The 22,309-nt window shown below is 48.5% G+C and overlaps 1 protein-coding gene across 1 annotated transcript in view; it reads left to right on the forward strand.

Annotated features, from left to right (window-relative positions):
• The first annotated feature begins 1,069 nt into the window (after positions 1–1,069).
• PLAU (plasminogen activator, urokinase) overlaps positions 1,070–22,309 on the forward strand; it is a 29,811-nt gene continuing 8,571 nt past the window's right edge. The window contains exons 1-6 of the mRNA XM_048504760.1: positions 1,070–1,170; positions 8,394–8,524; positions 10,783–10,840; positions 13,134–13,238; positions 15,168–15,342; positions 18,233–18,324. Coding sequence (XP_048360717.1) covers positions 8,465–8,524; positions 10,783–10,840; positions 13,134–13,238; positions 15,168–15,342; positions 18,233–18,324 — 490 coding nt within the window. The 5' untranslated portion in view covers positions 1,070–1,170; positions 8,394–8,464. The remainder of the gene's footprint in view (positions 1,171–8,393; positions 8,525–10,782; positions 10,841–13,133; positions 13,239–15,167; positions 15,343–18,232; positions 18,325–22,309) is intronic.

Here is a 22,309-nt window from a genome sequence, read left to right on the forward strand (position 1 = left end):
CCTCCTAGGGTTGTGATTCACCCATTGGAAGAGTTCCACCGTTGCTTCAAAGCAAAGCCACTGACTACCACCAAGCTTACTCCCGAGTAACACATGTCTCGAAACGTTTTTTCTACACTAAAACCTCAGTATTCAGGTTAAATTGGCGTGTTGGCACTTTTTGATAAATAAGTGGGTTTTGGGTTGCAATTTGGGCACTCAAGTCTCAAGAAGGTTCGCCATCACTGTAATAGAGTAAACTAAATAATTGGCAATTTGTGACCTTTTTGTGGTACCTTTAGGCCTGATGATGACATAAATGTATTGGTCACATTGGTGACCCTGACCAATGAGGGATTCCTTCTAAGAACGGAACAGTTTTTCAGAGCTTTCGTGGTGATCCCACACAAATTGCCCGAGGCTGGACACTCTGATGAATGTTGTCATAAAAGCTGCTTCTTGTTGCCATTTGTGCTCATTTGGGCCCTGATCTTTCACCTATCCTAGCTTCATCACACAAGCAACCTGTTCAGGCAGCCAGGACCAGGCAAGATAGGTCAGGTCAGAGTCAGCGTGGTGTAGCGGCCAAATGCAGCGGACTGGGTTTAATTCCCCATTCCTCCACATAAGGGCCCCACTCTAATGTGGTGGACTGGATTTGTTTCCCTGCTCTTGCACGTGAAGCCTGCTGGGTGACCTTGGGCCAGTCTCTCAGACCTCAGACCTCTTTCAGTTCCACCTGCCTCACAAGGTGCCTGCGGTGGGGAGGGGAAGAAGGGAAAGAGTTTGCAAGATGCTTGGAGACTCCTTATGGTTGAAAAAAAAGTGGGGTATGCACCCACTCCCCGCCCCGGGCCAGCTCCGGCCCCGCGCCCTCACAGCTGCAGCCCTGCCCTCCCCAGCAGGGTGGAATTGGCCCCTCCCAGCCTTCCCGCGGGCGAGGGGGGGGGGCTTCGGGTGTGCAAAGCCGGGGGCGCTGGTGCGAAGCATCGTTCCGGGGGCTGAGCTGGAGGCGTCCAATGGGAGCGCGGCGGGAGGGTTTATATGGAGGAGCCTCGCCTCGCCTCGCCTCGCCTCTGCGGCACAGCCCCGAAGGCGGCAGCAGCAGCAGCAGCCCGGACCAGCGGCGCCCCCGCGCTCGAGCAGCGGATCGGCCGGGGACAGCCCGCCTCGTCTGGCAGACTCGAGCCGGTGAGAAGCCAGGGCGGCCGGGTTCGGTCCCAACTGGGGGCTGGGGGTGGGAAGGGGCTCTCCCGCGGGAATAGGGCGGCGGCGCAAAGCGGGGATCCCGGCGGGGCAGGGCCTTTTTCTTTTTTCTTTTTGGCACCGCGCCGGTTTGCCTTTGCAGATGGCCGCGTTCCCACGGTCCGCCTTGAGCCCGGTTCGGTCTTAATGACGTCATAATGGGGGGGGTTCCTTTTCGGGGGTTCCTGTAAATAGCTGTGTAGTTTTTTTTGGGGGGGGGGGGTTGGGGGGGGGGGGGTAGGCTTGGGTCTGCACATGGTTCCACTGTCCTGCCCGGAGACAACTGGCTGTTGTGTGCTTTGTGCAGAGCGTGCTTTTTTGGCTGTATGTTTTCTGTGTGGTCTGGTCGCTTTGGCTTCCGATATTTCCGCTGCATCTGTGGCTGGCATCTTCACAGACATGTCCCGGTGAGAGGTGAGATGCAGGTGAAGCATTAGGAGATGAAGCTCTGTAAATTCGGGGGGGGGGGGGGCGTTAACACCAACCCAAGTAACAGAACACCGTGTGCAAGTGGCTGTTGTGGGTTGTCCAAGCTGTGTTGTGGTCGTCCGGTGGCTTTTGCTCCTGAAGTTTCGTGTCGGCATCTCTGACGGGTCTCTCTCTGTGGCAGAACAATCACTTTTCTGTGCTCCATATACAAGTTTCCAGCAAACCAGGCAGACAAGGTTGCATGAAGCGCCAGGAGCCACCTGAGAGGCACACAGATTCCCCTGACCCGCCTCTGAAGATGCCAGCCGTAAGATGCCAGCGAAATGTTAGGAGCAAAAACTACTACACAGCCAGATGGCCCCACTGCGTTCTTGCTTTCCAGTTTCAAAAGATGAGCGGAGACTCGTTCAGGGACCAGAGGGTTCTCCAAGTCTATCCACAGTGGCTGAACACCAACTCTGCATTAATAATCTGCCTTTCAGCTTTCACTAGGATGTCACCTTTTAAACTTAATGCAACTTGAACCTTGCAGCCCATTCAGGGAGGGAGGGGTTGGTCAGCTGCCATGTGCAGATCTCATTCCGGATGCACCAAGCAGTGCACCAAACCCGCACCCAATCTGCACTGTAGACGAGATTGGGTATCGGGCTGGTCCCACTGGGAGATGACGAGGAGACATTCTGGGGTGGCACCTCTGGGCTCCCTGAACAAATGCCAGGTCTCCTCTTCCTTCAGGGGAATGGAAACAAATCAGCACGGCACAGATGGCTTTAAAGCCACGGCAGGCTGCCTTCTGCCAGCTGTCAGGGTGCCCCCGCTTCCCCAGATGTGGCCAGCTGCACACAAGACCAAATAACACCAGCACTTCTTTATGGAGACATAGGAAGCAGGGGTGGCCAACCTATGGCACTCCAGATGTTCATGGACTACAATTCCCATCAGCCCCTGCCAGGAGGGCCAACCTATGGCACTCCAGATGTTCATGGACTACAATTCCCATCAGCCCCTGCCAGCATGGCCAATAGTCCATGAACATCTGGAGTGCCATAGGTTATCGCCATGGTGGCGAACCTATGGCACTCCAGATGCTATAGGTTCTGGCACTCCAGATGTTCTCCAATTGGCCATGCTGATAGGGGCTGATGGGAATTGTAGTCCATGAACATCTGGAGTGCCATAGGTTCTCCACCACTGGGTTATCATGTCACCAGGATTACTCTCTCTCTCTCTCGCTCTCGCTCTCTCACTCTCTCGCGCTCTCTCTCTCTCTCTCTTGTGCATTTGCTCGTGTGTGAAGTGCTGTCAAGTTGCCGCTGGCTTCCGGCAACCCAGTAGGGTTCTCAAGGAAGAGGCTCGCAGGGGTGCCAGTCGCCTTCCTCTGCATCACAACCTTGGTGTTCCTTCGCTGGGAGTTAAAAAGTCTGCTTTGGAACAAACGCAGGAAAAGGCAGGAGTCCTGTCTTGAGGGTCACAAGCTAGACTTCCTGCATTTTATAGCTTTGGAACCCACAGTGTATGTTCTCACTCCCCCCCCCCCTCCCAGTTTGTATATGTTCTGCTAATTATAAGAATCCATTTAATGCGTCCTCCCCAAAAGTGAGCTCCAAGCCAAGCTTCATATACAATAAATCAGGTAGTTTCTTAGGAGTCAGAAGACTGGGAACAGTTGATGCAGCAGACGACTGACACGGCTAAATCCCAGCTCTCGATCTGCAGCAAAGACCTTGGCCAAATGTCTACCCGGCTCCTGCAGGGTTGCTAGCTGGACGCTGTTTAACTCAGCCTCAGAAATATTCATTGAATGTCTTTCCGTTTCTTTCAGTGAAGTCAATAATGCTCACGTGAATATGTTTTTAAAGGAGCAAATGACAATAAATAACTTCATTGTCATAATAGGCATCCATTACATACAAAATCCAGACGCAAACAAATAAACCCCCCTAAAATTCAGGAGAGGCTCAGCCAATCAGAACCCTTTCCAAGAATTCAGCAACCGACTCCAAAACCTTGACTGAGCTGTTGTTCAGCAAAAAGCAGACCCATAAATTAGCAGTAGAGTGCAATAAATAAATTACCAATATTCAGTTGACATTCCCATGGAACTATCTGGAAAGGACTTGGGAAACTGCCATTCTTTTGTGGCAGGAAAGTTGCTTGCAAGGGAAAGTTTCCACCTGCCGTCCAGCGTGGCATGAGTCAGATGTAGGGCAGGGCATTCAGCGCTTCACATCTGTGGATCAGGGCCTGCTGTGATCGAGAAGTCAAGTCTGATTGTTTGTTTATTACATTACATTTATGCCCCACCTTTTTCTGGAAGACTCCGGGCGTGACTCAAGGTGTGAGCAATGGGCCAGGAGAAAGCAGATGAGATTCACCAAAGCAGTAATCTGGATCAGAAAGACTGAGAGGTGGAAATTAATAAACAATATCCACAAAACAGGATTGACATAGCCAGCAAACCTTGATAAATTAGGTGGACCTTGATAAATTAGGCGAGTGGGCTAAGAAATGGCAAATGCAGTTCAATGTAGCAAAATGCAAAGTGATGCACATAGGGGCAAAAAATCCAAACTTCACATACACGCTACAGGGGTCAGTGCTATCAGTCACAGACCAGGAAAGGGATGTGGGCGTCTTAGTTGATAGTTCCATGGGAATGTCAACTCAGTGTATGGCAGCTGTGAAAAAGGCAAACTCTATGCTGGGGATAATTAGGAAAGGAGTTGATAATAAAACTGCAAGGATTGTCATGCCCTTATATAAAGCAGTGGTGTGACCGCACATGGAGTACTGTGTTCAGTTCTGGTCGCCACATCTCAAAAAGGATATCAAAGAGATAGAAAAAGTGCAGAGAAGGGCAACGAGGATGATTGAAGGATTGGAGCACCTTCCCTATGAGGAGAGGCTGCAGCATTTTGGACTCTTTAGTTTGGAGAGGAGACGTCTGAGGGGGGATATGATTGAAGTCTATAAAATTATGCATGGGGTAGAAAATGTTGACAGAGAGAAAAATTTCTCTCTGTCAACATTTTCTACCCCATGCATAATTTTATAGACTTCAATCATATCCCCCCTCAGACGTCTCCTCTCCAATACTCCAATTTCTCACAATACTAGAACCAGGGGGCATTAATTGAAAATGCTGGGGGGAAGAATTAGGACTAATAAAAGGAAACACTTCTTCACGCAACGTGTGATTGGTGTTTGGAATATGCTGCCACAGGAGGTGGTGATGGCCACTAACCTGGATAGCTTTAAAAAAGACTTGGACAGATTTATGGAGGAGAAGTCGATCTATGGCTACCAATCTTGATCCTCCTTGATCTCAGACTGCAAATGCCTTAGCAGACCAGGTGCTCGGGAGCAGCAGCAGCAAAAGGCCATTGCTTTCACCTCCTGCAGGTGAGCTCCCAAAGGCACCTGGTGGGCCACTGCGAGTAGCAGAGTGCTGGACTAGATGGACTCTGGTCTGATCCAGCAGGCTAGTTCTTATGTCCTGAAACAAACTCAACGTAGGATCTCATCAGCATGATAGATTATATAAATCCTTGAATCTGCAATGATTTAACTCTCTTAGTGTGGCTGTGCTCTTTGACAGCTTTATCTAGCGATGCCTTTGTCCCAGTGTCAGTGTGATTTGCCACACAGGACTGTTGCCTTGCATGACTCGTCTAGGGAGCAAGACCACGGCTGGAGGCATCTGAGCACCCAGCTTAGTCCAAGAACACAGCATGGTGGTGCTCATCCAATGTGATGAGGTCAAAATTGGAGCGACGGGAATAACCAAAAAACTTCTGGGCGACTCAAAGACTTGGCATGTTGTTCAGTTCTGGTTGCAATATCAGTATTTGCCCATTATTGGCAGAAGAACTGAAGCCCTCACAGATGAGACGGTTTGGATGAATTCAAAAGGCTTTTCAAAAGAGGTTAGACAGACATATTTTCCTGAGATGTAAATGTCAACAAATGGAGACATGACTACTTGTCTGGAAATTTTTTCCTAGCAATTTAGCATTTTGTCATGGCAGGTGTAGGAATGTTATTTGTCGATTTTCAGGACTAACTTCAAGAACATAAGAACAAGCCAGCTGGATCAGACCAGAGTCCATCTAGTCCAGCTCTCTGCTACTCGCAGTGGCCCACCAGGTGCTTTTGGGAGCTCACATGCAGGATGTGAAAGCAATGAATGGCCTTCTGCTGCTGCTGCTCTTGAGCACCTGGTCTGCGAAGGCATTTGCAATCTGAGATCAAAGAGGATCAGGATTGGTAGCCATAAATCGACTTCTCCTCCATAAATCTGTCCAAGCCCCTTTTAAAGCTATCCAGGTGAGTGGCCATCACCACCTCCTGTGGCAGCATATTCCAAACACCAATCACACGTTGCGTGAAGAAGTGTTTCCTTTTATTAGTCCTAATTCTTCCCCCCAGCATTTTCAATGGATGCCCCCTGGTTCTAGTATTGTGAGAAAGAGAGAAAAATTTATCTCTGTCAACATTTTCTACCCCATGCGTAATTTTATAGACTTCAATCATATCCCTTTAATCATAACTTTATTCATTTATATTTTTGGAATAGAAATAATTTTTTAAAAAAGGAATGTCAAAAGGCTGCAGAGATTGGAGGCTTGGTCATATTTATTTCTATACTCCCAGAGTCCTTTCCTGGTGCACGCCAAGTTTTTTTTTAGAAAATGGGCAGGGCTAGGTAGGACTTTTGCCCAGCAAGACTTCTGATTGACTATTGGAGATTTGATTAGCTGTACGGATTTTTAAAAAAATGTTGCTGCCACCACGCCCCAAAGATCTGCCCTGTGCAACTGAAGTTAAGCTGTGGCTGCTATTTTGTGACTGACACCGCCTCCTGCAACAGCCATTTTGTGGCAGCTATTTTGCTGCTGCTCCCGCCGTGCCGTGTCAAAATTCCAGATGTGCCCAGAAGCTCAAAGAGGTGTACAACCCCTGTTCTGCATTCTCATTTCCCTCTTTAACTGAGCTTGCCAAAAACAAACGAACAAAAAAAGACCCAAGCTACAGGTGTGCTGAAACTGAAATTTGTCTCATGAGTTATCTATGACTCTTCCTACTGAGTCCGGCCTGACTCAAGACTATAGCTGTCAGTTGTCTGATTTGGCAACAGGTGCCAGAATTGCCTTTTTATCTCCCAACACCTTCCCGAAACATTGTTCTGTGTTGCTTCACACAGAGATTGAAGAACCCCAGGCGTCAAAGGATGACTTCATGTGGATGCTTTGAAACTTAAGTCCCAAGCGGTTAATTTTTGACAACACATTAAATGGTTGGCTGATTTTGAAAGTCACTATAACGTGCTCTTACGGGTCTCTTTAGGACAGTGGTGGCGAACCTATGGCACGGTGCCAGAGGTGGCACTCAGAGCCATTTCTGTGGGCACACGTGCACAGAGTTTGTCATTGGGGGGTGGAAAATCACCCCCCCCCTTACACACACATCTAGGCTGGTCTAGGCACGATCCTTTACCTGGGAGTAAGCTCGGTTGCTGGCAATGGGGCTTGCTTCTGAGTAAACCCTCCTAGGGTCGTGATTCACCCATTCGAAGCATTGCACAGTTGCTTCACCAAGCTTACTCCCTAGTAACGCACACCTTGGAGCCAACCGTTTTTCCTAAACTAAAACCTCAGTATTCAAGTTAAATTGCTGTGTCGGCACTTTGCAATAAATAAGTGGGTTTTGGATTGCAATTTGGGCACTCTGTCTTGAAAAGGTTCGCCATCACTGCTTTAGGATCTTATTTGTTGGGCATTTTGTGGCAGCCTCATACTCCAAAAAGCACACCTTGGTGGAAGAACAGTTCACAGAAATTTCTGATCCTGTGCTCGAGAGGGTTCGCTGAGTTCAGCCATATTTCAGCTCTTTGCATTCCATCCCACGCTCTGCTCTGTTGCTGACCTCAGCTGCAAATGAAAGCAATTTATCCTGGTGAAAGACTCTACCATTGGTAGAATGGAGGGAAGGGATTTAGGATTCAGTCCCAGGATATAGTAGACCAAAAAGTACACTATTCCTGTTTACAAAATAGCAAAATCCAGGAAGAGATCTTACACGCAGAAAGATTATTTCTTATGGGCAGGAAAAAATCCCTCCCTTAACTGCCTACTTAAAAGCTCAAGCAGTCGGTCATCACTGACCCAGGGAAGGATGTCGTATCGCAACATATACTAGGGAGACTAGGTTTACAGGGTGATTTGCCACAACCTTCCCCAAATGCATAGTCTTTTTTTTTCAATTATTGCTGTCAACAGATATTAGTTTTAAACGATATAATATGGTCTTTATTTGACCAAGCTATCATCTCTGACTAGTTTTTTTCAGGTTGTATTAATTGAACAGAAATGTTTTTACCAGAGGTGACAGTGCAGTAAATGTGGTCACTGCAGACAATAATGCCCCTAACGTTCAGCTCTGTGAAAAGCCCACCCCATAATGGGTATTCTCTTGTGGGGGGCTGGGATCTTTCCACAGGCCAGGTGAGCCCCAAGATGGGTGGGGGGGGGAGGAATCATAGATCGAGGCTTGACCCGTGTAGAGTCTACAGGTAAATGCCTATTGGTGGGTCTTCTGTGATGACAAGATTGAAGTCCCATGTCTGGTTCCTGTTGAAGTTCACGACGGAGAAAGCTTTCACCTCCTCTATAGTGAGGACGTTCAAAAGACTGAGAAAAACCAGCAAATTGCCCCAAGTGACTTCACTCTTTTGCTTTCAGAGATCATCAGAAGAGGAAGTGGAGAAAGCAGCGGCCAGAACTGTGAAAATAGGAACCTCTTTCCCAACATCATGAAGCTGGTCTTCGTCACCTCTGTATTGCTGAGTGTTGTCCTCACAGACTTTGCCTCCGTAAGTGACACAACCAACAGAGACTCCCAGAGTTACTTCCATGTTTGTACTTATTTCCATTTTTGACCATAAGTTCCGCACTTCCTCTTTTGCCTGGGACCGAAGTCTATTTTTGCAACTTCTTTCTTGCTTGCTTTCTTGAAAATATCTGCTCGTTTTGTTCTGCCCTGAGTCTGCGGTTTGAGACCTGCAATGAATGTGAATATAAATTTGCACCCAGAAACGTAGGAGGTTATTTCAAAGCCTTCTGTGGGCTTCAGCCTCCCTTTCTCCGCTCTCCCTGGTCAGATTTGCTTCACTGCTCTCAGCCCTGTGGACCACGATTTCTTCTAAATTCAACCCCCTTTCCTAATTCTCCCCACTTCCCGCACACAGCATGCTGCTTTTTCATTCTCGGGCCCACTCGTTTCCTGGGGACGCCTGCTTCTTCTGCTCTTCCTTCAATTCTTTCTGCACCTTAGAGATTGGTCCATTTGTCCCAACATTAGGACAGCTCAGCCAACCACTTCCCAGGGCTGCTTCTCTGCCAGTACCACCACAAAGTTCCTCAGAGCCCAGATGTGCGTAAAGATAACTGCCATAACTAACTTCTGCAGATAAGCTCAGCTATGCTTCAGAGCAATCTGCCACGCTCTTGGTAGACCTTCCATTTCCTCCATCCAGGGTGGGAATTAGCAGCCCTCAGGCCTAGTTTTTCATCCCTGAGAAACTGAGGTGCAAGAGTAAAAAATGGCCTCCAAATAGTGACACTCTAGCAATCACCTCTAGTCTCTGTGGTAGAGGCCATAGAGATTTGCAGAAGCAAGCTAGGGTGTCATTCAGATTTTCTATCACATGACCCCAAACTCCATCATTTATAGCCACCAGTGAAACAGTGCTGGGAATCTTCATTCTTGGAGGCAGTTCACAATTAGTCTGATGCAGTGATGGCGGACCTCTGACACATGTGTCAAAGGTCATAGGCCATGATGTTTGGGTGCCACGCCAACGTTCACCAACACTCAACAACAACTGAGTTTGTTTTACCTGTATTTCATTTTTGTAATTATTTGACATTTATTTATATAACACATAATACCACACATCTACTTTTTAAAAATATGTAAAGAATAGGGGGGACGGGGGAGTGACATGCCAAAAGTGTTCAGTTAGGCATTTTCCGAATTTTTGACACGCTGATCCCAAAAGGTTTGCCATCACTGGTTAAATCCATGCTAAGCAAAAGGGGAAGGTACACACCAAAGTGAAAATGAAGAAAACTTGTACCAACAGGCTACAATAATGACTTCAAAAAATTAGCTCTCCCACTGGAGTAGCAATTTACTTGTAAGTAACCAAAATAATTTTATAATTTTACAAACAGTAACAAAATGTTTTGGAAAAATTGTTTACATTCTCCCATTGGAGTAATATATATATAAACACAAGTTAGAACGGCACGACAATGTAATCTAAATATAAATATAACAGCTAGCCAGATCCTAGATAATTAACCGACTGGCCTTGTTAAACTACACGGCTGTTCTGAAAAGAAACAAAATAAAGGCTTGTTACAAAGAACTACAATTTACATGTGAAACTGATTTCCAAAACATAAAAATACTTACAAAGGCACGTCAGGGTTTTTCAAAGTACAATGATGGTTACAATCTACAAAAAAAATAAGTAAATAGTTGTAATTATAGCGTTCAACCAGTAACAATTTGATTATTTTATATAGGAGAAAAAATGCCAAAATACCAGGGAGAACAACGCTCTGCAATTGGTTTATTCTTATGCCTCTCGAAATGTCCTTGACCACAAGACAGAAGCAACCTAATTTATGCAGAAAGTCAAGGGAGACAGGTGCAGTTAATTAAGGAATCACATTTTCACATCACTGGTTAAATTCCCTCCCTTTATCCAGAAGAGGGGAAAGCTCTGATTTGGAATGCAGAATACTCATCAATTCTGCCATTTATTTCCTATCAGTGTTTGCAGTCTGAAGACTCCTCTAGCACCTCGCAGAATCCTTTTCTGCCGCTTTATGGCCCAGTTGACTGGGAGCTGGATTCTGGTTGACCATCCACTCATCTGTCCTCTTTTGGGATGACTCCTCCTCAAAACCCCACGGGTCATTTTGCAATCTGTAGAGTGGAAACAGGGATTTATCTGTTGCCAGGCAAATGCAGCCAGAACACTGTTCTCGGTCTGCTGTGTCCACATTTACAATCCGTCTAATTTCTTTAGAATAATTTGCATCTCTTCTTCTGTTTTAGGCCTGGGTTCAGGAGACGCCTTATAAAGGAGTGAGCAAAACTAAATACCAGCGCCAAGGTACAGAAACATTGGCATCTTTGGGTTGCCACCTGAAGAAAGGCAGTGCTACTTATTAAATTCATATAGCAGCTATGCAGGGCCGGAGCAAGGGGGAACTGCGCCTGGGGCATGCGTCCATCCTGTGCCCTGCCATGCCCCCAACCACCACGCCCCAGCCATGCCCCCGCACCGGCGCATGCCCGGTGCATCGCGCACCACCCACCCCCTTGGTGCAACACGTCTGCAACTATGACAGACCCTTATTTCAAGGAAAAACAACGTAGGGAACTTTGGAGCAAAGAAAAATGAGAGGAGAGGGATGCTTAATCTTTTCCGCAGCTCTTACTTTTGCTTCAACTGTTGTCTAAGGTTGCCCCTAGCTCAGTAGTGGCGAACCTATGGGACGGGTGCCAGAGGTGGCACTCAGAGCCCTCTCTGTGGGCACGCACAGAGTCGCCCCCCCTCCCTCACATCTAGGCTGGCCTGGGCCTCCGAGCTCGATTATTAGCATTAAACCTAAGACCTAATTTTGGGGAAGCAGTGTAGGTAACCCTGTTAAGCGCTGTTAAACCCCACTGATTTTCATGCGAAGAACTAAAGCTTGACCTGGGAGTAAGCTCGGTTGCTGGCAATGGTCCTTGCTTCTGAGTAAACCCTCCTAGGGTCATGATTCACCCGTTCAAAGAGTTGCACGGTTGCTTCAAAGCAAAGCCACCGACTACCACCAAGCTTACTCCCAAGTAACGCACGCCTTGGAGCCAACCAGTTTTTCTATACTAAAACCTCAGTATTCAGGTTAAATTGCCGTATTGGCACTTTGTGTTAAATAAATGGGTTTTGGGTTGCAATTTGGGCACTCGGTCTTGAAAAGGTTCGCCATCACTACCCTAGCTCCTGCCTCGGAAATGCCTAAAATTTGGAAGCGGAGCCTGGGGAAGGGAGCGACCCTACTGCCATGGAGGCCACGCTTCAAAGAAGTCATTTTCTCTCGTGGAACTGATCTCTGTCAGTTGTAATTCTGGGAGAAAGGTTCTGACTGCAAATTTTTTACAGTCAGAGTAGATCAGCAGTGGCATTGGGTCCCTCGGGCAAGGGCCTGCAACCTGTGGCTCTCCAGATGTTCATGAACTACAATTCCCATCAGCCCCTGCCAGCATGGCCAATTGGAGAGCCACAGTTTGCAGACCACAGTCCCTGGGGTGATGTGTTGAGCTCCCCCTCACTGGCAGTTTTGGAGCAGCGGCCGGACAAACACTTGTCTGGGATGCTGCAGGCTGATTCTGGATTGAGTTGGGGATTGGACTAGATGGCCTCTATGGCCCCTTCCGACTCCTGTGATTCTATGAGATCTCCAGGCCCCACCTGGATGTTGGCAACCCAATGCCCAAGGCAGTGCCCACCAATGCACTTGCCCCCAGGATTCCAGACATAACTATTGTTATTTGTCTTCTATCCCACCCTTCCCCAAATGGCGTCAGGGTGGCTGACGACTGAGAAATTGCGTATCCTAGACATCACCATAAAACATCACACACGTAAAGGAGCAGCAGTGGCGTAGGAGGTTAAGAGCTCGTGTGTCTAATCTGGAGGAACTGGGTTTGATTCCCAGCTCTACCGCCTGAGCTGTGGAGGCTTCTCTGGGGAATTCAGATGAGCCTGTGCACTCCCACACACGCCAGCTGGGTGACCTTGGGCTAGTCACAGCTTCTCGGAGCTCTCTCAGCGCCACCCACCTCACAGGGTGTTTGTTGTGAGGGGGGAAGGGCAAGGAGATTGTCAGCCCCTTTGAGTCTCCTACAGGAGAGAAAGGAGGGATATAAATCCAAACTCTTCCTTCTTCTTCCTAAAAACTGACATAAAATTCCATCATATGCACAAAAATAAAACTGGTGCCTTCAAAACAAGGGTATCAGTCAGATCCAAGATCCTCCCCAATCAATGTTGTCAGTTGTATCAGGGGAGGGAAAGGGGGGGAGGCGATGGAAAACCATTGCTGTTCTCAACCCTGAGCCCTTTGGGGGTAGGGTGGTTTACCAAATCGAATAAATGATGATGACGATGATGACGATGATGACGATGATGATGACGACAACAACAACAACAACAACAACCCTGAGTCTGGCAGAACATCTTATGTGCTCTAGAAGAAAATCAGTTGTGGGGAGAGATGCCCTGGGTCAACTTTCACCCCTCCCCCCCATCCTACTCCAAACCTTTTCTGTTTCCCTCCCTGTTGCAGCCCCTACAGGCAGAACCTGGGACTACACGTACTTCTGCAATATAACGGTCTTTCTGTGGCTTTTGTTTCCAGACTGCAACTGTTTGCATGGAGGAAGATGCGTCTCCTATCACCTCTTTTCTCGAGTCAAACGCTGCTTGTGTCCCCAGAAATACACTGGAGATCACTGTGAAATAGGTACCGTACTTGTTGGCTGTTTACACGGCACCCCGCTGTTCAGGATTACCATCATTATCAGTTGAAGCCGTTCAGAGGTAGACTCAGGTGTTGGTCTGAAGCGGCAGGGAAAAAAGTGTTGAGTCTAGTGGCACTTTTGAGGCCAACAAAGTTTTATTTTTAGTATGAGCTTTTGTGTGCTCCAGATACACATCTCCAGATGTGCAAGAAAGCTTCTGCCAAGTGTACAACTATGTTGGTCTTTTTGGAGGATAGGGGCATCTTTTGCCAGGTGCAGTGGGAGAGTGTGGGCCGCCATTGCTGTGGTGCTGGGGCCCCCGGCTTCAGTGTCAGGGTGTGCAGAAAAAAGGAGCAGCTTTTGCTTGGCCCATTGGGAGAGCACAGGCTGCCGTGGCTGTGGCAGTAGGGCGGCTTTGGAGTCAGGGAAGGGTGGCCGAGGAAAAGGCCTGGTTGTTGGCAGGGTGAGTGAGAGAGAGTGGCTCAGCACCAGTCTCAGGCAGGGGGACGGTGCCACAACGCTGAACTCTCCACCAGTGGGCACCCAGGAGAGACTCCCGCTCTCTCTTGGTTAAGGGTTTGTCGTCGTGACAATTAGCGTGTTACCCAATTAGATAGGGTAAGATTAATATTTTGATTTGTTTCCTGCCCTTTACAATAGTTTTGTTGGATAATCTCCTTGGAGAGATCACACCTTTGCATAGAAGAAGAAGAAGAAGAAGAGTTTGGATTTATATCCCCCCTTTCTCTCCTGCAGGAGACTCAAAGGGGCTTACAATCTCCTTGCCCTTCCCCCCTCACAACAAACACCCTGTGAGGTAGGTGGGGCTGAGAGAGCTCTGAGAAGCTGTGACTAGCCCAAGGTCACCCAGCTGGTGTGTGTGGGAGTGCAGGGGCTAATCTGAATTCCCCAGAAAAGCCTTCACATCTCAGGCGGCAGAGCGGGGAATCAAACCCGGTTCCTCCAGATTAGACACACGAGCTCTTAACCTCCTACGCCAGAGGCTGCACTGGAGGCGGCAGCGCAGCCGAAGCATTTCCCAAACATGCGTGTGAGTGTGTTGGCACAAAGAAAAAGTCGGAGGCGTTTGTAGTTTCTAATCTAATAAAAGGAGTCCTTATTAGTAAACTCCATTCTGGATAGAAAGGTAGATAGTTAGGTTCACTAATCTAATCTAGCTGGAAGAGGATGGATGCACTCAGCATCCGTCCTCTTTATGCACGTGGTGCTGGAGAAGGTTAGAAAGCAAGAAAGAGAGTGAGCTGGAAGGAAGGAAGTCCTTGAAAGTATCAGTCTAACATCAAAGGGATAGGGCCTGCTCGTAAACATCTGGCTTTCTAGTAAAACCCCCTCTGAGATTGAGGCAGGAAACAGCGTAAAAGTCCTTCCCTTCCAACAAGTTTCAGGGAGGGTTACAATAACAAGCCTGCTAAAATCCAAAATCCAAGAGAGCAGCAGTGGCGTAGGGGGTTAAGAGCTCATGTATCTAATCTGGAGGAACCGGGTTTGATTCCCAGCTCTGCCGCCTGAGCTGTGGAGGCTTATCTGGGGAATTCAGATTAGCCTGTGCACTCCCACACACGCCAGCTGGGTGACCTTGGGCTAGTCACAGTTCTTCGGAGCTCTCTCAGCGCCACCCACCTCACAGGGTGTTTGTTGTGAGGGGGGAAGGGCAAGGAGATTGTCAGCCCCTTTGAGTCTCCTGCAGGAGAGAAAGGGGGATATAAATCCAAACTCCTCCTCCTCCTCCTCCTCCTCCTTCTTCTTCTTCTTCTTCTAAAACTCTCATCAACAATATCACATGGAAGCCTCCCCCCAAGGCCTGTGATTGGAGGGGGGGGGGGGGATGACATGAAGCAAAATATCCTTGTGGAGGCAGCCAAATTCTGTTATCAACGGGGACTGACGGTCACCTTTGCCTTCGTGTCCAGATGCTGAAAGTCAGTGTTATCTGGGCGACGGGGAGGACTACCGAGGGACCAAGTCGGTGAACGAGGAGAATGAGCGATGCCTCATGTGGGATTCTCCCCTGCTGAAGAGATGGCCTTACAATGAAGCCAGAGAAGATGCCGTGGCGCTTGGCTTAGGCAAGCACAACTATTGCAGGTATGAAAGCAAAATGGACGGCTGGTTGTGTTTTGTGCTGGTGTTTCTCTTGCTCCACTCTGGGAACATTAGCCAGTATCCGTTTCTAACAGAGGTGAATTCGGGGGGAAATGGCACCAGGAGACAATTACTCCTCTGGGCACCCCCCTGCACCCCCCATGCTTTAGGGCGGGACTTGGGGCCACACCCCTGAAAGCATGGAGGGTGGTGCTTGAGGGCGGGGCCACCTCCTGAACCCTGCCCCCCTGGCCTCCATGCAGGCCAGCTTTTGAAAGCTGGAGCTTTTGAAAGTCGGCTTTTGAAAGCACGGAGGCCGGGGGCAAGGCCACACTCCCAAGCCACGCCCCGGCCTTTCAAAAGCCAGCCTGCGGGGGGGCTTGCTGGCGTGTAGCTGGGGCACATGCCCTTTGGTCATGTGGGCAGGCACCCGGACCCCCCCCCCCACGACCTAAAGGCATGTGTCCAGGGACATGGGTGTCTCTAGAGTGGTACGCCCCTGGTTTCAACACTCACCCCTTCTCCAAGAACCGTACCCAAGACATGCAGTCCTGGGGATGACTAACAGGTTCTTCAAAGGCTGTTTCATTTATGACTCTTAGAACTTCAAGAGACTTGTTGTTGTTGTTGTTGTTGTTGTTGTTTAATTTTGGTTACTATCACAATTGCCAGTTCTTTTATTATTATTTATTAAATTTATATCCTGCCCTTCCCGACCAAGGCTGGGCTCAGTGCGCCATACGTACATCCTTGAAAACGTTCTATAAAAATCATTTATAAAATCTACTCCTCAAGGTCTAACCAAAATTCAGGGGGCAAAATAGCAGTCTAAACCTATAAAAATCCGTCCAGCACATTTTAACCCAGACCCCAATTGTCAGGGCATGGAGAAAATTAACAGAGTGGGCAACGCCAGAAGACAATAATGTGTTGGTGGTTAGTTGTTGGAAGGCAGCAGATAGAATCAAAATAAGCCCAGGGCCTCAACCATGGATCTAGTGGAGCATCTCTGTCTTACAGACCCTGCGTAACCTCTTTCTGTGGGTTCTGTGGGGCAGAACTTGGAATGAGTTTGCAGCAACAAAATTTAAAAACAAAATGGTTTACTTTCTTAACATACAGCATCAAACATCAACATTTAACATCACACTTCAAGGTCCTGTTCAGGTTTCATTTCAAGTCCTTATATTTACAGTCTTCTGATATTGCCAAGTCCAATTCTTCTGTGCAAGTGGGTTGGCTCCTGAAGACTCCAAGGGCTTGGTGAACAGGATTCAACATGGTGAAGGTTTCCAGGAGAACTCTCACCCATTACAAACATTAAAAAAAACCCTGAAACAATAAACTCCAACATTTACAACATAGCAAAAAACAAACAACTACCTTCCCAGTAGTTCCCAACAACATTGCAGTTACCTTAACAAGGTGTTCAGGGCTTATACAACCAAGGTCCGAGTCTGGTAGCCTCGTCTCCTCCAAACTACATGAGCTCTGCAGCCTCCTGCTGCTTTGAGTCTCCACCCCTTTCTGGGTCAACCCATTCTGAGCATGGGGGTTACACCTGCAGAACTTTTTAATGTCCCACAGGACCCTGGTGTCAACTGACAGAGAGTTCCCCCAAGCTGGAGCCGGGGCAGAGAAACCCCTGGTTCCGATTAAAGCCCAACCGCAGATCCTTGGGACTGGGGACCACCGTTCTCACAGAGCTTACTGAGAACTTTTCAGTTCTCACAGAAGTTACTTTTAAGATTTCGATGGGGACAAGTAGGGTTGCCATTTTTTAGGGGTGTGGGCACATTTGTGTTCCCTAGCTCCAGACCCCTCCAGGGATGCGGAGCAACATCACACAGTACCATGATGTTGCTTCAACTTGTACCCAACAGTCACATCAGATTCTCCAGACATTTATTTTTTTTCTTTTATTATTAGTTTTATGTGCCGCCCTCCCCCTGAGGGCTCAGGGCGGTTCACAACAGGTTAAAACATACATTAAAACATAATTTAAATACCAATTACATAAAAACAGAACCCATTAAAAATGTGGATGGCGTCCGGCTACCCCCCTCCCCCCCCTTGTGCCCACGGGAGGCCAGATGACACGGTAGATGTATTTTTAACCAGGCTGGCCAAACGCCTGGCGGAACAGGTCCGTCTTGCAGGCCCTGCAGAAACCCTGCAAGCCCCGCAGGGCCCTGATCTCCCTAGGGAGCCTGTTCCACCAGGTAGGGGCCAGGGCTGAAAAGGCCCTGCCCCTCGTCGAGGCCAGCCTGATCATTTTGGGGCCAGGGATCATGAGTAGGTCCTCTTCGAGGAGCGGAGGGGCCTACCAGGGCAATATGGGGTTTTTAACCATAGAGAACGGAGAATTCCTAGAGTGCAATGATTCTAATCCTGAGTGCAGTTGGAAGGGATGTAGTGCCATGCTCCCATTGGAGCTACAGCGGTGCCTGACCAGCCTAGGGACAGGGTACCTATCCTTTTAAAAACTGTGCAAGAGATATGGGCTGAGGCACTGTCACCTGCTGACATTTCTCTTTTAGGAAGCTGTTAAAAGTACCAGAGTCCTCTCTTCCTTCTCTTGCTTTTCTGCAAGGCACTTGTCAGTCTTTAACAAGACCTCTTACTAAAAGGGATATCCTAAGCCAGGGGTAGGGAACCTGCGGCTCTCCAGATGTTCAGGAACTACAATTCCCATCAGCCCTACGTAAAGCCAATTGGCCATCCTGACACATCTTTGAGAGGGTGGATTCCGCAGGTTCCCTGAGCCCCTGATTCTAATCCTAAGCATATGCAACTATTTTCTATGGTTGATGGAAGGGACTGGACTGCCCTCTGCTGGTGTGTTCTAATATTACCAAGGATCACTTCAAACTGTTGCATTATCTTTTTACAGAAATCCAGATGGCCGGTCCAAGCCGTGGTGTTATGTTAGGAGGGGCTACCGAACCTTTTCAACCCCCTGCGACATATCGGAGTGTCACAAGCGTGAGTTATGTCTTGCTTGGAGGGGCAGATACTATGAATCTCAAAATCAAGGCAGGATGTGTTTAGGGAAATCCAAATTCTGTAATCTAAACTTTTTCAAAGCATGTATAAAGCAAGTACTTCATTTGGGATGTCTCTTCTGACGGCAGAGTTGTGCTGATAATAGCACAGCTTGATTCAGGCAGACGAGGAGGGAATCGTGTCGTTCTTGGGAGTCCAAACTGTTTTCCTCAGTCCTAGATTTTGTTGTTGCCTATTTATTGAGCAGATTTAGTTCAATTTACTCTCCTCTCCTTTCAACTCACAGTTCCCAAGGCAGCAAACATTAGAACATTTCAAATGTTAAAACCTTAAGACATTAAAATGTTAAAACCTTAAGACATTAAGCCTAAAAACTGCAAGTACATAAACACTACATATAAACAATTAAGTATGCATATAAATGCATGAGTGTACAAAGAGGGAGGGGGCCCAACAAAGTGAAAAATTATTCACCCACTGCTGGAGGTCGACAATAGAGAGATACAGTGTGGAACAAGATGGGGATTATGTGCTCTCTGACCCACTCCAGTCAACATTCCAGCTGGAATATTCTGTACCAACTACAGCTTCCAGGTAATCTTCAAGGGCAGCTCCACACAAAGTGCATTACAGTAATCTAATCTAGATGTCACTGGGGTCTGCACCACATGGGACAGATCTTTTCTGCTCAGGAACCGCCGCAGCTGGTGCACCAATTAGTCTCTTCCTCCCGTGAAACAGTGATGCCATCATGTTTCCAGATTTAGCTGCATGATTTAGCTGAAGGCAATCGAAGTGGATTACAAGTAAGGGCAAGACTTCTGGAACTGAATTGCCTTCCTCTAAGACAGTCAAGGACTGTCTCACGATACGGTGTAGCCAATCAGAACTGATTATATGATGACATCACTAAGGCCCAATAAAACCAATTCAGAGCGAGGAACATACTTCCTGCCTTCCTGTCCCCTCATTCTGAATGTCAGTACTTGTATAAGGAGTGAAAGTAGATGTGAAAGACACCGAGAGACAGAATTGGAGGAAGTTGAGTAATGTTACACAACATACATTAGCCCAAGCTAACATTTCCTGTAATAAACATATGAAGTGTGGAAAGGAGACATGCCATAGTTGTATATACACCACTGTCTTAGATTATCTGTCAGAGGCAAGTGACATAGGTATAGATTTTTTGTGGGGTGGGTTCAGGGGCGAGGCTCAGGGGATGTGGCCATGCCCCCACCTGGCCCTGGAGGTGGGTCACACCTCCCCAAGCCCTGCACCCAGCTGGTGGGGGGGCAGGGGGTGGAACCCACGCCACTATTCTGGTCATGTGGAGGGGGGTGCAAAATCGCCCCCCCACAATGACCATGAAGAAGGCAGGGGTGCAGAGCCGGGCGCCTTGGAGAGCTGCTTTTATAAGCACTGAGGCCGGGGGGCAGGGCTCAGGGGGTGGGACCACACACACACCCCGCCCCTAGGGGTGTGCCGATGCCTCCCCAAGCCCCACCCCCCGGCCTCAGTTCTTATAAAAGCAGCTCTCCGAGGCTGGGATGGCAGTCTCTTCTGGCTTCCCCAGAGGGGAGCGCAGAAGAGACTGCCGGCTGGGAGCCCAGCCAGTGGAGAGCGGGGGGCGGGTGAATCCAGATGCCCAGGACCCTGCCCACATCGTGCCCATGTCGATGATAACAACATGGGTGGGGTTGAGGGCGCTCGAAGATGACGAGGCAGCAGGAAGTCATGCGCTCCCCTCTGGGGAAGCCAGAAGAGACTACCGTCCCAGCCTCGGAGAGCTGCTTTTATAAGTACTGAGACCAGGGGGTGGGGCTTGGGGAGGCATTGTCACGCCCCCACGGGCAGGTGGGGGTGTGGCCCTACCCCTTGAGCCCTGCCCTCTGGCCTCAGTGCTTATAAAAGCAGCTCTCTAAGGCCGGGACAGCAGTCTCTTGTGACCTCCCCAGAGCGGAGGGCAGAAGGGACTACCGGCTGCCGGCTCAGCCAGAGGAGGGGTGGAGCCCCATCTCCAGGTGGGGGCTGGCGCGGGCAAAGCCCTGCCCGGCGGGGGGCACTCAAGCAAGCCAGACATGTAATGGGGGGTTGAACCCGTGAACCCCTCCCTTACCTACATCCTGGTAGACAACATGGCAGACAATGACAGGAGGACCTCATTATTTTGGACAAGCATAGCCCAATGAGTTGGGTCCCATGGATCTGTTCCTCTAATGGCAGTGATTTCCTCTGTGGCACAGAGCGTTGCTGAGAACTGGAAGGGTGACCCAGGCAGTTGCCCTGGGCCAGGGGCACCGTATGGGAATGCCCCAGAAAGTGTCTTTTAGTACCCCTTCTGCCCTCATGCCCTCTAGCATCCTAGACAACTACCGTAGTCTTCCTAGTACGCGGGCCGCTTCCCAGACTGTGTTTAGGTGTAACCTTTCAGATGTCCCATTATGTCAAAATACTCGGTCTACAGGAAGGCAGCATGTTATTTATTTATGTGTTCTCTGTATATTTATTGCCCACCCATCACCAAAGTCCCCAGGTGGGAAGTCAGGTATTTATGTGTAGCATGTACCTTTTGTTATTTGTGTAGTTTAGAATGTCAAGTGATTGGATCACTATTTTGTTTTGTATTGTATCATAAGAACAAGCCAGCTGGATCAGACCAGAGTCCATCTAGTCCAGCTCTCTGCTACTCGCAGTGGCCCACCAGGTGCCTTTGGGAGCTCACATGCAGGAGGTGAAAGCAATGGCCTTCTGCTGCTGTTGCTCCCGAGCACCTGGACTGTTAAGGCATTTGCAATCTCAGATCAAAGAGGATCAAGATTGGTAGCCATAGATCGACTTCTCCTCCATAAATCTGCCCAAGCCCTTTTTAAAGCTATCCAGGTTAGTGGCCATCACCACCTCCTGTGGCAGCATATTCCAAACACCAATCACACGTTGCGTGAAGAAGTTTTTCCTTTTATTAGTCCTAATTCTTCCCCCCAGCATTTTCAATGGATGCCCCCTGGTTCTAGTATTGTGAGAAAGAGAGAAAAATGTCTCTCTGTCAACATTTTCTACCCCAGGCATAATTTTATAGACTTCAATCATATCCCCCCTCAGACGTCTCCTCTCCAAACTAAAGAGTCCCAAACGCTGCAGCCTCTCCTCATAGGGAAGGTGCTCCAGTCCCTCAATCATCCTCGTTGCCCTTCTCTGCACTTTTTCTATCATTTGAGTTGGGTTGTAGTTGATAAAAAATTAGTTGATAAAAAATTAATAAAAATTAATAAAAATCACTATTAAAAAAAAAGAACCAGGGTCCCCAGCATCGCGGCTGCCAGCAGTGCTTGCCAGAACGTTTTCCAGAGTCCGCTGAGTGTTTTTAGGAAGTGGGTGGAACTAGGTAAGGCTTTTGCCCAGCAAGGTTTCTAATTGGCTTTTGGAGATTTGATTGGCGGCGCCGGTTTTCAAAAGCCTTGTTTTGGCAGCCGCTGCCGCTACGGCATAAGGATCTGCACTGTGTTGCTGCAGCCGAGCTGTGGCAGCCGTTTTGCGGCTGTGCCTACCATGCCGTATCAAAATTGCAAATGGGCCCGAAGGCTCAAAAAAGCTGAGCACCCTTGGCTTAGGAATTTGTGAGGCTCAGCCAGAATTGGAGAGGGTGTTTCTGAAGCACTAAAGCAGACCCGTCTTGGCTGGTTATCTATGAATTCAAGAGGTAACATCCAGTGAAGGATTCATAGCACAGTTTGGTAACTAGTAGCAATTATGCTTGACTGGTTGAAAACTAGTATTACTGCAACAATTTTGCACTGATGAAGACCTGCAAAAACGCACTTTAGCGCATAGGTGTCTTGCTGTACTGCTTTGCACGTCGCGTTAAGAGACTTTCTTCGCCGCTCCGCATCTTCAACCCGCTCAGCTGTTATCCCGGCTATTTGCACTATTTGGTAGCGTGGGGAGTGGACTGAGGTCCCATCAT

Source organism: Sphaerodactylus townsendi, linkage group LG07 (assembly GCF_021028975.2).
Source record: "Sphaerodactylus townsendi isolate TG3544 linkage group LG07, MPM_Stown_v2.3, whole genome shotgun sequence".
In the NCBI taxonomy this organism is placed as follows: Eukaryota; Metazoa; Chordata; class Lepidosauria; order Squamata; family Sphaerodactylidae; genus Sphaerodactylus; species Sphaerodactylus townsendi.